A 14,643-nucleotide genomic window follows, 5' to 3' on the forward strand; every position below is an offset into this window, starting at 1 on the left:
ACCATTTCATGAGTGATATATTTCAAGCTTAACACATAGACAACACAAATTGGGTACTGTGAAGCATGTGTGGCCATTGAGCTTCACATGTGGGACAATTTGATCTGATACTATGAAGAAAGTTGAGGTTTCACCATAAAATCAATTGGCAATATGAAAAATAGTCAAATTACTTATAAGTACATGTAAAATCTTTTATTTTGCCGATGTGGAATCCATACTCTCAACACTGAATCAAAATACAAGCGCAAATATAAAATAATTTGTCTTAGTAAGATAGGGAGATTTTGAAAGAATAATACATATAAGCTAGCAAGGGCCGGCATTGTAATTTTCACCATCACTCACAAATGAAGACAAATTACACTTCCGATTCTTTTTATGTCCCATTGTCACGGATTAGTGATTAAATTAAGAAATAGATTAGCACGAAGCCTGATTAAAAAAATAATAATCAGCGTATTATAGAAAAATAGAAGAACAAGAAGAAAAACAATGGCCTCCCTAAAGTACCACTTAAGGAAGAAACAAAAATGCTAAAACAAGAGCTCATCAAACATCTAACGTTTACTTAAATGCTGGCGCTAATTACAAGTAATGGGAGCCATGTTAAAGTATCTTTCATTGCAAAATATGATTTAAGAGTGTAATTAGAGTCAAAAGACAGACGATCATCTGATAATTTTCCGATTAGCCAAAACTTGCAATGGCGCTCTTCATCTTGATCATCCTGGCATTGCTGTCCATTTTTGTTTTTTCGGCTTTTTTTGTGCTGCAATCTTGGACCTTGTCACCAAAAAGCATGAAGGATATCCCGGGCAGCTTGGGTTGGCCTATTGTGGGAGAGAGCTTCTCATTTATTTCGGAGTTTTCAAGTCCATCTGGTATATACAGCTTCATGAACAACAGGCAGCAGAGGTAAATCGATTACATTTTTTGAATTCTGTAACGAGATAATGAATTTCCGAAAGGGAAGTGATTTTCACTCTTTTTGTTTCCTTGGGAATCAAGGGACAGAAACAAGGAGAGGATTCAGAAGGAGAAAACACGAGTGTGAAAATCACTTGCTCTTTCCGAAATATCAGAAAGAAATCTATATGTGATATTTCAGTTAGTACTAAGCTTGGTGTTTATGTAGGTATGGAAAAGTTTTCAAGAGTTTTGTGTTGGGGAGATTTACTGTGTTCATGACTGGGAGGGAAGCCAGCAAGATTTTGTTAGCAGGAAGAGATGGGATGGTTAGCTTAAACCTATTCTACACCGGGCAGCAGGTGCTAGGGCCTACCAGCTTGCTCCAAACAACCGGTGAAGAACACAAGCGCCTTAGGCGGTTGATTGCAGAGCCCCTATCGGTTGATGGCCTCAAAAAATATTTCCAGTTCATCAATACTCTGGCAATTGAAACACTAGAACAATGGCCTGGACGAACTGTACTGGTTCTTGAAGAGGCTTCTACAGTTTAGTATCAAGTTACCAAACGAACGAGCAAATTTTTATTTTCTACATTCTTGACTTGAGGCCCGTTTGATAATCATTTCACCTTTAATATTTTTGCAGTTCACTCTCAAAGTGATTGGCAATATGATCATGAGTCTGGAGCCTGCTGGTGAAGAGCAGGAGCAATTTCGGTCAAATTTTAAACTCATCTCTTCCTCCTTCGCATCCTTGCCATTTAAGATCCCTGGGACAGCGTTCCATAGCGGCATTCAGGTATCAGTTCTTATGTAGTTTTTTACAACTTGTAACTGTCAAAGATGGAAGGAAAATTTTGGATTCATCTCGAATGCATTTTTCTCTTTTATCAGGCACGGGATAGGATGTATGCGATGTTAGACTCGACCATTTCTAAAAGAAGAAGTGGAAGAGGTGGCTTTCAGCAAGATTTTTTAGAATCGCTGATTATGAAACATAGCAAAGGAGAAGGGGATGAAGATAATAAGGATAAACTCACTGATCAACAATTGAAGGACAACATATTAACTCTGCTGGTTGCAGGCCATGATACTACAACTGCCGGGCTCACATGGCTTATTAAATTCCTGGGAGAAAATCCTACTGTTCTGGAACAACTAAGGGTAATGTATCTTTGCCATCTAGGCATCGTTTGATTGATATTTGATTTCCGCCGAAGACTAAGAACTTAATGTTGTCAAATTTGCAGGATGAGCACAAAAAAATCGAAGCAAACCGAGACAGTGGAGCAAATCTAACATGGGATGAAGTTAACAACATGCCTTACACTGCGAAAGTAATCAGCGAAACTCTTCGGAGAGCCACTATTTTGCCTTGGTATTCAAGAAAAGCGGCCCAGAATTTCGAGATTGACGGTACAACACTTTGACTCCAAAAAACCAGATTACAAAAGCAGCCATATTGTTCTCTGTACAAGTTTGAATATGTGGCTCTAAATCATGAATCCACATTACAGGATACAAAATAGAGAAAGGTTGGTCTGTCAATTTGGATGTCGTCTCCATTCACCATGACCCAGAAGTCTTCCCCAATCCTCAAAAGTTTGATCCCTCGCGGTTTGATGTAAGTCTGTCCCCATATAACCAATCAGTAGTTGACATAGATAACTTCCTGAAACTATTACACCGCTAAATAATTTTTAAACAAAATGCAGCAACCCCTAAAGCCTTTTAGCTTTCTTGGATTCGGTAGTGGACAGCGTATGTGCCCTGGACTCAACCTGGCAAAGCTCGAAATCTCAGTGTTCATTCATCATCTGGTGTGCAGATACAAGTAAGAAGCACAAAAAAAAAAAAAAAAAAATCTTTCAATCCAATTAGTAAGATGCATAGGATAACAATATATAATCATCCAATGCAGGTGGAGTCCTCTGGAGAAGGATGATTCAGTCCAGCCAACACTTGTAAGGATGCCAAAAAACAAGTATCCAATTGTAGCTGAGCGACTTTAAAACGTGGATCCCAAGGCACTGATTGCAATAGCAATCATTATATTAGTCCTAGCTAGCTGTGTTATGCAATAATGCCTCAAATTTTCAATATCCAGAAGCTGTTCTGGTTGATTAGTTCATCCATTTCAAATATTTTCCTTTTGGCTTTTAAATAATGCACGACATGAACTGGGTAATGTTATCACGTTAGAATGTGAGCATACTATCCGAAATAAATTTGTAATGGGTAGAGAGGCCCAAGACCTTTCAAAGACTGATGCAAGGTTTCATTTTCACTTGTTACGGCACTCGAGCCAAATACATAGACAATACATTGAGTAATGTGGAGGCACATTAGGCCATTGGGCGCAACACTAGAATAATCTGATATGCTACAAGTACTGTACAAAAATACTACCTAAAATGGTAAAATGATGTCCTCCTGACGCCAAAACAGACTGCACATCTCCACCAATGAAATGAGACTCTTGACGAACAATTTTCCCTTCCCATATCTTGCATCAAATCATGCATCTCGGCGTAGTTGTAATTGGTATTAGTTAAGAAAGATTTCTCAACCAGAGCATCTACCAGGTTACGAGCGTCGAAAAAATAGCACTTTAGTATTTCAACCACTCGCTCCCTGTACTCTCCCCTAAAGAAACATGCAACGTCAAGGAAAACTCTCTTCCCCATCTCAGTCAGTCCATCATAACATGTATTCCGGCTTTTTTTAATACGGAAAGGAACCGAAAATTTAAGAGCTAACGGATGACCAAGGCAATACTTAAAAAGACATCGTATTTCCTTGAAGCTATTGGAAGTTGTTCCAAGCAAATCTAATCCAAACACTTAACAGTTAACAAACACAAGCCATTTTACAATGCTTTCAAAGAATATGATTTGTCTAAATATATAGGACCAGCTCCATAGTAGGTATTCCGCTTCCCTGTTCATGGAGCGGGATAGGTTATAAAAGTCCCGTCAATAGCCAGGGGATCAGCGCAGCGCCCCCACTGCAAAGGCAAACGCAAACACTGATGCAGCAGTCTCAGCCTTTTATTTCTTACCATGCAAGATAATCTGTCAAACCCAAGTAATGAACATGAAACCATTCTGTAGCCAGCTTGAAGAACTATATGCAACATGTAGCAGAGGAAAGATGCCGAAGTTCTTTTTAGTGCCTAAAAAAGTGGTTTCACAACAAAGAGCACTTGCTTAACGCGTCAAGTAACGGTTGAACAACATAAAAGCAATGCCCTGATACGGGAATTTCATTTTCATATCCGCTATGACTAGTAAAGCGTTCTACGAGCCAGGGGAGGAACCCCTTTGAAACAAAACACTACAATCTACGAGATCCAGAAGTTCAATCAAAACTACAATACAATAGCTCAATGCAAACACTTTAATCACTTGTGCTGCCTGCAGGAACAATTCTTAGTTCCTACATCAGCTGCAAGACATGGAGGCTGAACTTTCTCGTCGTACCAAGTTGAGCGCTTTTCAACTAGTTCGTTTAAGAAATTGTCCAACTTTTTGATACTGACACTCGGCATCACCACAACATGTGCAATATTTCCTTGGCAAGCCAACTGCCACTTACGAACAAACTCTTCATCCTTGGGCCGCTCAAACACCACCGTGCTACTTAGCTCATTCAGCATGGCACTGATTCCAGCATCACGGAGGTGGCCCTTCAAGTAGTGAGCATTTCTAAGACACTTCTGGACTTCTTTTTGGAACCCTGTGTAACCCTTTTTGTTAAGCGTGTACCATAAGAAAATAGGAGCATGACCGTTTCGGCTTCCCATGATTGTCGCATCCCTCGAAGCTAGGTATTCTACATTCCTTGAAAGGGCATTAATGTGCTCTAACCTTGTTATCTGAACACCACAAGGCATTGGACATCCCACCAACTTGTGACCAGAAACACTGACACTTCCAATGGGCTTCTTGAACGAAACTTTTGGTGCCTGCTCATCACCAAGCATATGAGAAACGGGGAAGCATTGATCCAGAACAGAAAATATGCGCATATCAAAATGAGGAAGCAAAAGAAAATATTACTACAGCTATATCAGACTAGCTTTTTGAATACAAGCGGATTCTAATCTCATCATACACTAACCGAGTTGGAAAAAACTAATAAAAACAATCATCTTCGAAGTCACAAGACGATTCAGTAAAAGTAGACTGCAAACATTAATTAATCCTACCCAATCAAAACATCCCCAAAAAAATTGCAATGTATGAAACACCAAACAGTTTGGAACCGAAGGAATTAATGGGAATAAGGCATACGAGACATTCCTATCTACAACAACAACAAGAATTGAAATGAGATGACACACAAGTTTGACAAAAGGCATCATAAGTCCAAATAATGCTCCATCGCAATGGATGTAGAAACGATCTTGCTTGAAGCCACATTCTTCAAGGGTCTTTATGACAAGATCCAAGTCGTCAACAGCTCCTTTGACAGTTGTTCCTGCAAATCAAGCAACCCAGTAAATCAACCAACCAACAAACCAGAGTCACAAACATGCGCGCATATATACGGTTGAGTTCAATTTGTGTCAATGTGTATCTCAACTCTTACACATACCTATATTAACATTGATGATGGCCGGTTTATCCTGGTGAGCAAGAAGTTTAGTTTTAAAATCCGCACAATCAATCTCACCAGAGATCAGACAATCAATTTTTTCGCATTCCATTCGATACATTCTGGCCGCTTTAAATATCGAATAATGCGATTCTCGAGAGGCATACAGAATCCCATCTGGAAATACTTCTCTCCTGCAAGAATTCAATTGCGTTGTACATCACATCCAACAGCTTTAGCTTTGTCATTAGATTAGTGTGCAAATAAATTAAGAGCAGATTCACACAAACAATTAATTAAAAACTTAACATACCCAACTAAGACTCCATGAAGATTGCCTTCCGTGCCGCAATTGGTGATATACCCCCAATACTCATTCTTCTCAATCTCCCACAACCGAGCAAACCAATCGAGAACACCGACCTCGAACTGCCTCGAATGCACACCATAGTTGCTCTCGATAAAAGGATCACCCAAATTGTTGATGGAGAAATGCTGAAGCTGCGCCAGAGCACCATAGTCGAAGTCCAAATTGTACGGATAACCTGCATTTCCAATCCCAACCAAAACCCACCATTCAGATTCAAGATTTCGCTTTCATTTAAAATTTAAATCGAAAAATCGCACAAACGAAGCTTACCGAGATGGTGCTTGGTCCTCTCGACGAGGGTTTTGCGGTAGCGAGCGAGGACGCTGGCCATGTAGGCATCCTTATCGCCCGTGAACTCGTCGTTGGGTTCAGGCTCCGTCACGGCGAGGCAAGTGGTGTGCACGTTCCGGCCGAGCACCATCTGTTTCTCCCGGGTTCCTTTGTGGTCCTCAGCCAATTTTCCAATGAGATCGCAGTCGGCGGTGCTGGTTACGACCGGAGGCAGAGGCTCCGTAACCACAGCCGTCGGATCGAAATCCTTGGGTAACATCTCCACCGCCACAACTCCATTTTCATGATCCATGCAACCTCTAATGCCGAAGGATCGAACGGTCGAGAGTTGGAGGAGCTGAAACACCAGAAGAGGGGGAGGAGAGTTTGGAAAGAGGGAGGGAGGGAAGAGCGTCGGTTTCTGTTTAGTATTTATAGCCGTTATTGGCGGTTGTGGTTTGTAATAAATATCGAGGAATTTTAGAGAATCTGTTCTGTAATATTTTGCCACGAATGAATAATCAGTCTGAGTACTCTTATTTTTGCTAATTAGAAAACTAGGACGCGTGTGCCAATTAGTATTTTTTAAAAATTGCAAAAATAATCGCTAAATTCCAATCCAATTGGAGCAATATTTTCTTAACTAAAAATTTATGATAATTAGTTTCTTAACTCATCAAAACATGCAATTATGATCATTTTCATCAACTCCGTCAACATGACTCATGTTGGAAGAACTATTGCTACAATTGAGTTAAAGTTGAGGAATCATTTCTCTAATTGGGTTATAGTTGAAAGACTATTGCTATAATTTTTTTCATTTGGTTTTCTATATTTATCCCTTGATTCAATCACATATGCCTAACATGTGACTTATTTTTTATGGAAGTTCTAACAGAATTTACAAAAATGACCATAGCTGCACATTTTGATGAATTAAAGGATCAATGATCATAGATTTTTAGTTGAGAGATCATTGCTCCAATTAAGTTAAAGTTAAGGGATCATTGCTATTATTTTTTCTTAGTTTTTTATTGTTTTTACTTTGTGTTTATTTGTTTACATAAGATATTATTGTTTTTTTATTAAAATATATTTGCAAAAACGTAGGTTTTTTTTTAGATTTTTCATTTTTTTGAAATTTTAATGAAAAAAATAATTAAGTATTATAAAAGTTTCACCTTTTCTAGAGCAAAAAAAAAAAATCATCTATATATAATACGTTACACACATTTTTTTTCCAAAATACGTTACACACATTGAAGCGTGTAGAATATGTCGTCAGAAATTGGTCCGAAGTTTAAGATGTGATGATGGTGTGGTGAAATTTCATGTGATAGTATGTCGTGGGCTTTATATATATGCAAGATTTAAACGTTAAAAGGATTTATTATATTCTCATATCTACCTAGTACGAGGTCTTTTGTGAGCTTATTGGCTTCGGGTTTCATAGGAACGAGATCTTTTGGGAGCTCATTGGCTTCGGGTTTCATATGAACTCGAAAGTTAAGCGAGTTCACACGAGAGCAATTCCAGAATGGATGACCTACTGGGAAGTTCTCGTCTGAGTTCCCAGAAACAAAACCGTGAGGTCGTAGTCGGGATCCAAAGCAGACAATATCGTGCTACGGTGGAGTCAAGCCGAGCCATGAATGTGATGGGGGCCCGGGCCGGGATGTGACATTACACCACATCATACAATTAGTGAAATTTTTTTAAGTGTCTCTCAAATTGTGTAATTATATATGGGGTATTACTTCGTGTTCCTACTGAAAAGTCACTCCAGTTAGTGTTACATGCAACAAAAAAAAGAAGGTTAAACCAAACTAAGTTTTCACCAATATAATCACGTTAATTTCAAGTGCTTATTTTATTTCTTTTACTAAAAAAAATGTTATCAAGAACTTAACTAAATTAAACCATTATTTGTGTTACAATGGTCACTTTTTAGTTCAGAAGCTACTCATTTATGTAAAAAGTTTTAAAAAGGGATCAATAGGTAGTTAAGTCGCGGCAATCTATCTTTTTAGAGATAGAAAGGACTCACAGAGGCATTTTAGCCCCTTTAACCATCATCAGGTGATTCACCAGCATAAGGAGTCAAACTCAGGACGAGTTGTGTGAGAAAAGGGTCAAGAATTCTCCCTAACCACTAGGATAGTAACTAATCAATACTAAGAACTACAATTCCTAACTCGTCCAAATTTGATTACATTTCTTTTAAGTGTTATTTCTCTTACTATTAGACGTAAAAGAAATAACACTTGAAAGAAATGTATGTTTGTATTAAAAAAATGACGTATTATTTATAAACAGGTGTAACCGAATTGACTAATACATTAATGTTTTTCCTTCACATTTAAATTTGGTTTTTTTTTTTTAATTTATTTATTGAATTTATATTTGATTGAAATATCGCTAGAATGAAATGGAAATCATTACCATTTCTGATCGTATCCTAAACTCAAATCATTTGGTGTTATAATTCTTTTGCGACAAACAAATGTTTTATTAGATTTCGACTAGAGATTTAATTAACACTTTGGAAATTCGGAATGATGAAGATATTCATTTGCTATGCTCAATCATATCCATGGGTCCGTCCACCAATCTCAATGATCAAAAAACGACGACGTACGGGAATCGTAGATAAGAATGGGCCCACTGGGGGGGAAATGAATATTCAGCAAAAAATTGAACCAGGCGGAACAAGTTCTGAATCTAGGTCTTTGTCGTTTAGACTGAGTTGGAGCCAGGGAGGACTAGATTTTTTACTTTTGTTAATTTATTGCAGCTGTTACGAGAAAGATCTCTTCCATCAAAACCACTAAATTAAGTTATCTTTTGAAATTTGATCCAACAGCTAAAAATAGAGATCTTTTTAAAAATTATAATAACTTTATTTGAATCAAATTTTAAGGGTCTGGATAATTTGATTTGGTGGCTTTGGTACATGGCCGGTCCAAAGATTTTTGAGGCCCAGGACGACGCAAAAAATAGTGCCCTAACTTTATATAAGAAAATTATTTACTTTCATACGTAAGTCATCGATAAAATTATACTTATAAAAGCACTTCAAACTCAATAATTTAGAAACACAGAAAAATTAATTTATTTTGTATCGAGAGAAAGAAACCAAAAAACTTCGGGCTTACAAATAGATAGATGATGAGTTTTGTTTTCCATCTAAACTTTGAAAGTGTTTTTGTATAAATCGTGAGGTGTTTTTTCTTATTTACTAACCTTGTCAATATGGGACTAAAAAAATAATGATGTTTTCAATTCTTTTATTCATATGTATTAGTAATGAATGGACACTGAGTTAAACTTTTTGATGACACGTCATATGATTTGCAAATTTGCTTTAAAAATTGGTCAACGTATTACTCTTTGTTGAAGATTAGACTTAAATTGAAACGAATATTTAAAAATAACAACTCACATAGCTACTATCTAGTAATTAAAAATAAATTAACAACCAAACAAAAATTTGTAAAATTTGAAAAGAATCAACATGCACATAGCATTTCGAACTTAGGACCTCTCGTTAATTTTAAACAACAAAAATCATTGCTTCTAATTAAACTTCTTGATCCTTTAACCAAATTTTATAAATTTATATTCTTATAAAAAGAAATTTGTAAAAATTGGAAAGTAAGTAAGCACATGTATTGTTTTGAACCCAAGACCTCCTTATTATTTTCAAATGACAAAACCACCACTTCTAGTTAAATTGCTGTGCCATTAAACCAAATTTTATAAATTTATACTCTTATGAAAACATACATAAATATACCGCCTTAATAATTTTGGTGCCTCCAATTTTTTTGGACCCCAAATGATCATCCTACCCATATTAAGCCTGGACCGGCCCTGCTTTGATAGAAGAGATCCGTAAATGATCTCTTCCCGTTGTTCCGAGTGCTCAAGAGTCGGGTGGAATTGCTTGTGGCCACGGACGTTATTTGCGGGGACCATTCTTGGGCTGCTGCAATTGGTAGGTGGGTTGCAGGTGAGGGTCCGCCGCAAACTATCTTCCATGTGGGTGATCAGCATTCAACACGTGGTGCAAAGTTCACGTTTGAGCATGCCTACTCTTTGGGGTTTTACGTCAGAAACCTGTTGGACGAAACGCTCGGTTCAAGTGATCGGAAATTTGTCAGACCGATTGTTCTTTGTAGTTGCTCGCCACATCATATCGTAGGCTATTTTTTATGTTGATGATTGAAACGTAGTGTAGAGTTGAAGTCTGAGCAGGCATACTCTTTAAGGATTTTCGTCAGAAAGTTGTCGGACGAAGTGCTTGGTTCAAGCAATCGGAAAGTTGTCCTCCCGTAGGCTATCTTCTTGATTGATGATCGACATGTAGCGTGAAGTGGACAAAAAAAATCATGCATAACTTTATGTGGGCAAAATATAATATCAAAATAACCATAAAACGTTATTCACATGCATGCAAGTAGACTGAAACGATATCCCCATTATCTTTGCATCAAAGAACGCTGTCCTCCAAGTGCCTCCGTCCATGAGTTCAACCATGGCTTCTGTAACTAATCGGCAAACATTTTCATCTGTTGCACTTCTGAATTATGTGGTGAAAAATCCTAATACAAAACTAGATTTTAATCCTTAAATAAGATGAAGTTTAGAAAATATCTTATAAATGAATAAAAATTGAATTAACTTTTATTTGTTGACATTTTGCATCACCAATTTATGGTAAATAGGGACTTACAACCTTTATCACGTGCAAATTATCACTTCTTGCCCATATAAAGATATATATGCATGTTCTGTTAAAGCTGAAATTTTCCAGGGGACTTTGTGAAGAAAAATGGAGAACAATGATCAAGTCTGTTACATCTTGGAGAGAGTTTTCAGTGTGACCGGTACACGGGATGGTAGACCACGTGTCACTATACAAATTGTGGGATATGTGTGCTAAATAGTTAATAACATCAAAAATAAAATTTTCCACCACTTATATTAAAACACATGATGTACCACTTGTGTTTCCGTTACAATAAAAAATTTCTCTATATCTTGAGCTTCCAAGATGCAATCGGGCGTTTAGTTTGAGGAGGATTGGTCAGAGTTCTCCAAGTTCTACTCCATTGACTGCAGGTGTTGGCAAGTCTTGGATATCAAGGGAGTTCAAGAGTACACATTATATCATATGTAACAGAAGATGCAGATGCATTAAGCACCCACTAGCGTCCGTCAAAATGAAGATTTAAGGAATATAATTACATTTACATTTTACTATTTCCTTTATTGCTTTTTTTTTTTATTTTTACCACGAACGAAAAGAAGCCAATGAGAATATGCAGGTCAGTAGCAATAGTGCCGGAAAGTGGCAAAGACAAGGAAGGTGGTGGTGTGAATACGCGAGCTGATGTTGTACACACCTTCCGAGATGGCCACAAATTGAAAGAATAGGGAACAAATGTACCAGGTAAATGTAGAAGCTTTGAGTGATGAATGATTCTTGGAATGAGTTGTAGATAGAGTCACTCTCTTTAATATGTTTTGCGGCTCTGCCCAAAGTGTGCAAGTAGTTCATAAACACCACGTCGTCCCTAAGATCAAACGGTCCATAACCTACTTCTTCTAATTAGGTTCTTCCTTGCACAACGGAAGAACCTTCACTCGAACTCACTCCCTTTTGATATCTAGCTCCATGTAATCGGAAACCAATGCGAGGAATTTAGGGGCGAATCATTTCCATGAAGAACAGAGGGTCAAAGTGACAAGGCACAGGGATCGCATCACCTTATGATATGATGAAAGTAATTTATGATGAGGAGGAAATATACGAAGATTATTTTTCTGTTTAAGTTTGCATGGGAAAGGAAAAATACCTATATATAGGAAATTTGTTATTGGCACTCCAAAATTCTCATTTTGCATTCAAAACTTTCTATATTTAGACTTTGCACCAAATGGTCTAAACCCTCCTCACACTCACCCTCGTGCCACATAAGTCATTTTTTCTCCAGGAAGGTGCTAATTAGGACTTATCTTGGGGTTTAATTCTGTGATATTATTCTTCTCACCAAAGAGGGAAATACATTTTGTACAAGACTGATTTACAATCTACCCTAATCACATCCTGATTACAAGGACCCAAACGGGCAACTAACTAATTACAAAGGTAACTCTCTCCAACGCTCCCCTTTAAATTGGTGCATAAATGTCCTTCATGCCCAACTTGACGAGAGAGCTGTAGAATGCTTAACTCACAACAGCTTTAGTTAAGATGTCCACTAATTGATCCTTTGACTTTACGAACAGGAATTGAATAATATCCCATCCAACTTTTCCTTAATGAAGTGTCTGTCAACTTCCACATGTTTCGTACAATCATGCTGGATTGGATTGTGTGAGATATCAATGACTGCTTTATTATCACAGAACAAATTTGATGCCAACATTAAAGGACACTCGAGTTTCTCGAGTAACCTCCGAAGCCATAATAATTGACATACTCGTTTTGCCATACCCCTGTATTCCACTTCTGCACTTGATAAAGCAACCACTTTATGTTTCTTACTCTGCAAGGTCACTAAATTTCCTCCCACAAATGTAAAGTATGCTGAGGTGGATCGTTGAATAGTAATATTCCCTGCCCAATCTGCATCGGTATAACCTTCTATCTGGCAATGACCATTCTTGGAAAACATGATGCCTCTACCCAGGAAGGACTTTAGGTATCGTAGAATGCGTCCAACCGCACCCATATGAGTATCACTTGGGGAATACATAAATTGACTAACAACACTCACTGCATATGCAATATCAGGCATGGTGTGAGATATAAATAAATTAACCTCCCAACTAACGTTTGATAACGATCTTCGTTGGTGGGGACTTGATCAGGGTGCATGGCAATATGGTGATTTTGGACTATAGGGGTGTCAGCCGGTTTATAATCAAGCATTCCGGTTTCAGTTAACAAGTCCAAAACATATTTGCTTTTGGATAGAAATATACCTTGTTTAAATTGAGCTACTTCTATACCCAAGAAATATTTCAATCCACCAAAATCTTTCATCTCGAACTTGGTTGCTAAATAACCTTTCAGCCTTGAAATTTCCTCTTTATCATCACCGGTAACAATTATATCATCCACATAGATAATGAGTGTCGTCAATTTACCCATTCAACATTTCAAGAAAAGTGTATGATAGGAATTGCTTTGTATCCGTATACACTTCTTCCTTAAGATTGCCATGTAAGAAAGCATTTTTCATATTGAATTGTTGTAAGGGCCAACCTAATTTAGCCACCAGAGAAGGTAACACTCTTACTGTATTAATCTTCGCTACTGGGGCAAATGTTTTTGTACAATCGACACCATCATTTGAGTGTATCCCTTGGCCACCAACCGTGCTTTGTATCGCTCTATGGACCCATCGGCTTTGTACTTGATGGTGTATACCCATCTACATCCGACTATTTTCTTTCCTCAGGGTAGCAAAACTAAATCCCGCATTTGATTTTTATGAAGTGCATCCATTTCTTCCTCCATTATCTTGGTCCACCGATAGTCAAATAATGCTTTCTTCAATGATATTTAGAGCCTTTTGTTGTTTCTGGTGAGTATCGATTAGGGGGCTTTCCTCGGTTATGCCTGAAAGGTAATTGATAATTCAAAACATCGGATACACCAACAGGGATAGTAGAGCTTACCTCAGGAATATTCTCAGGAGTATGGTCATCTGGTGGTACTATATTTAAAGACGAGGGGGAGTATATCAGTAGAAGTCTCAAAATCGGCAAGTGGTAGCACTGTTGTCGTGGGTGGTGACAGCACTGTTGTGCCTGTTGCTAGTTCCGGGGGCAGCGTTACTACTGTTGTTGGCTGGGCTAACAGCACAGCCGTTGCTAGCTCGGCTATAGTGGCAATGGAAGATCGGTGGTAGCAGCCATGGTCCAATCCTGCTCATCATTTGGTGTCTCCCCCTGAAAAGTAGGTTTGGAAGAAGTCGAAGAGTCATACATCTCGAACTCGGAAAAAGTGACATCCATGGTAACATACATTCGTTGCGAAGGGAGATGATAGCAACGGTACCCTTTTTGATGTAGTCTATTGTAGTACCCCATATTAAAAAAAAAATTATATATATGTGTGTGTGTGTGTGTGTGTGTGTGTTTGTGGGTGATTATTTCTACGTAATGATTTTATTTGATTTATTTTTGTGCAAGAACCTACTTTCAATATGTGAAATAGTTTCAATGTAAAATCCTTTTTTTGCTACAAATTATTTCAAAAACTAGCTAGTAGTATATCATGTTCATATGTAATTAGGGATATTTTTAGTTTGAGTTAGAGAAGGGGATTATGATGAGTTTGGCTAGATTTTTCTCACAAAGGTTGTGGCATTTGACAACCATTAGAGAATAAAGAGGAGGAGTTAGTCACTACTCTAGATAGGTTAAGGTGAAAATTGGTAATTAATAGAAGCTAATAATTAGGGTGTGGAGGTGGGA

The 14,643-nt window shown here is 37.8% G+C and overlaps 2 protein-coding genes across 2 annotated transcripts; one reads left to right on the plus strand and one right to left on the minus strand.

Moving 5' to 3' along the window:
- The first annotated feature begins 706 nt into the window (after nt 1-706).
- Nucleotides 707-2,923, plus strand: LOC137724542 (abscisic acid 8'-hydroxylase 3-like). The gene is made up of 8 exons (XM_068463304.2): nt 707-918; nt 1,139-1,457; nt 1,558-1,710; nt 1,806-2,075; nt 2,162-2,327; nt 2,429-2,535; nt 2,627-2,745; nt 2,833-2,923. The coding sequence occupies exons 1-8, from the start codon at nt 707-709 to the stop codon at nt 2,921-2,923; spliced, it is 1,437 nt and encodes a 478-aa protein (XP_068319405.2).
- A 1,128-nt stretch (nt 2,924-4,051) lies between these two features.
- On the minus strand, nt 4,052-6,656 carry LOC137726390 (serine decarboxylase). The gene is made up of 5 exons (XM_068465314.2): nt 6,151-6,656; nt 5,824-6,055; nt 5,511-5,704; nt 5,257-5,393; nt 4,052-4,878 (listed from the first exon to the last, which is right to left on the minus strand). The coding sequence occupies exons 1-5, from the start codon at nt 6,461-6,463 to the stop codon at nt 4,315-4,317; spliced, it is 1,440 nt and encodes a 479-aa protein (XP_068321415.2). The 5' UTR covers nt 6,464-6,656; the 3' UTR covers nt 4,052-4,314.
- Between the last annotated feature and the right edge of the window lie 7,987 nt (nt 6,657-14,643).

This window comes from Pyrus communis, chromosome 5 (genome assembly GCF_041283825.1).
Source record: "Pyrus communis isolate YQ-2024b chromosome 5, ASM4128382v1, whole genome shotgun sequence".
Classification (NCBI taxonomy): Eukaryota; Viridiplantae; Streptophyta; class Magnoliopsida; order Rosales; family Rosaceae; genus Pyrus; species Pyrus communis.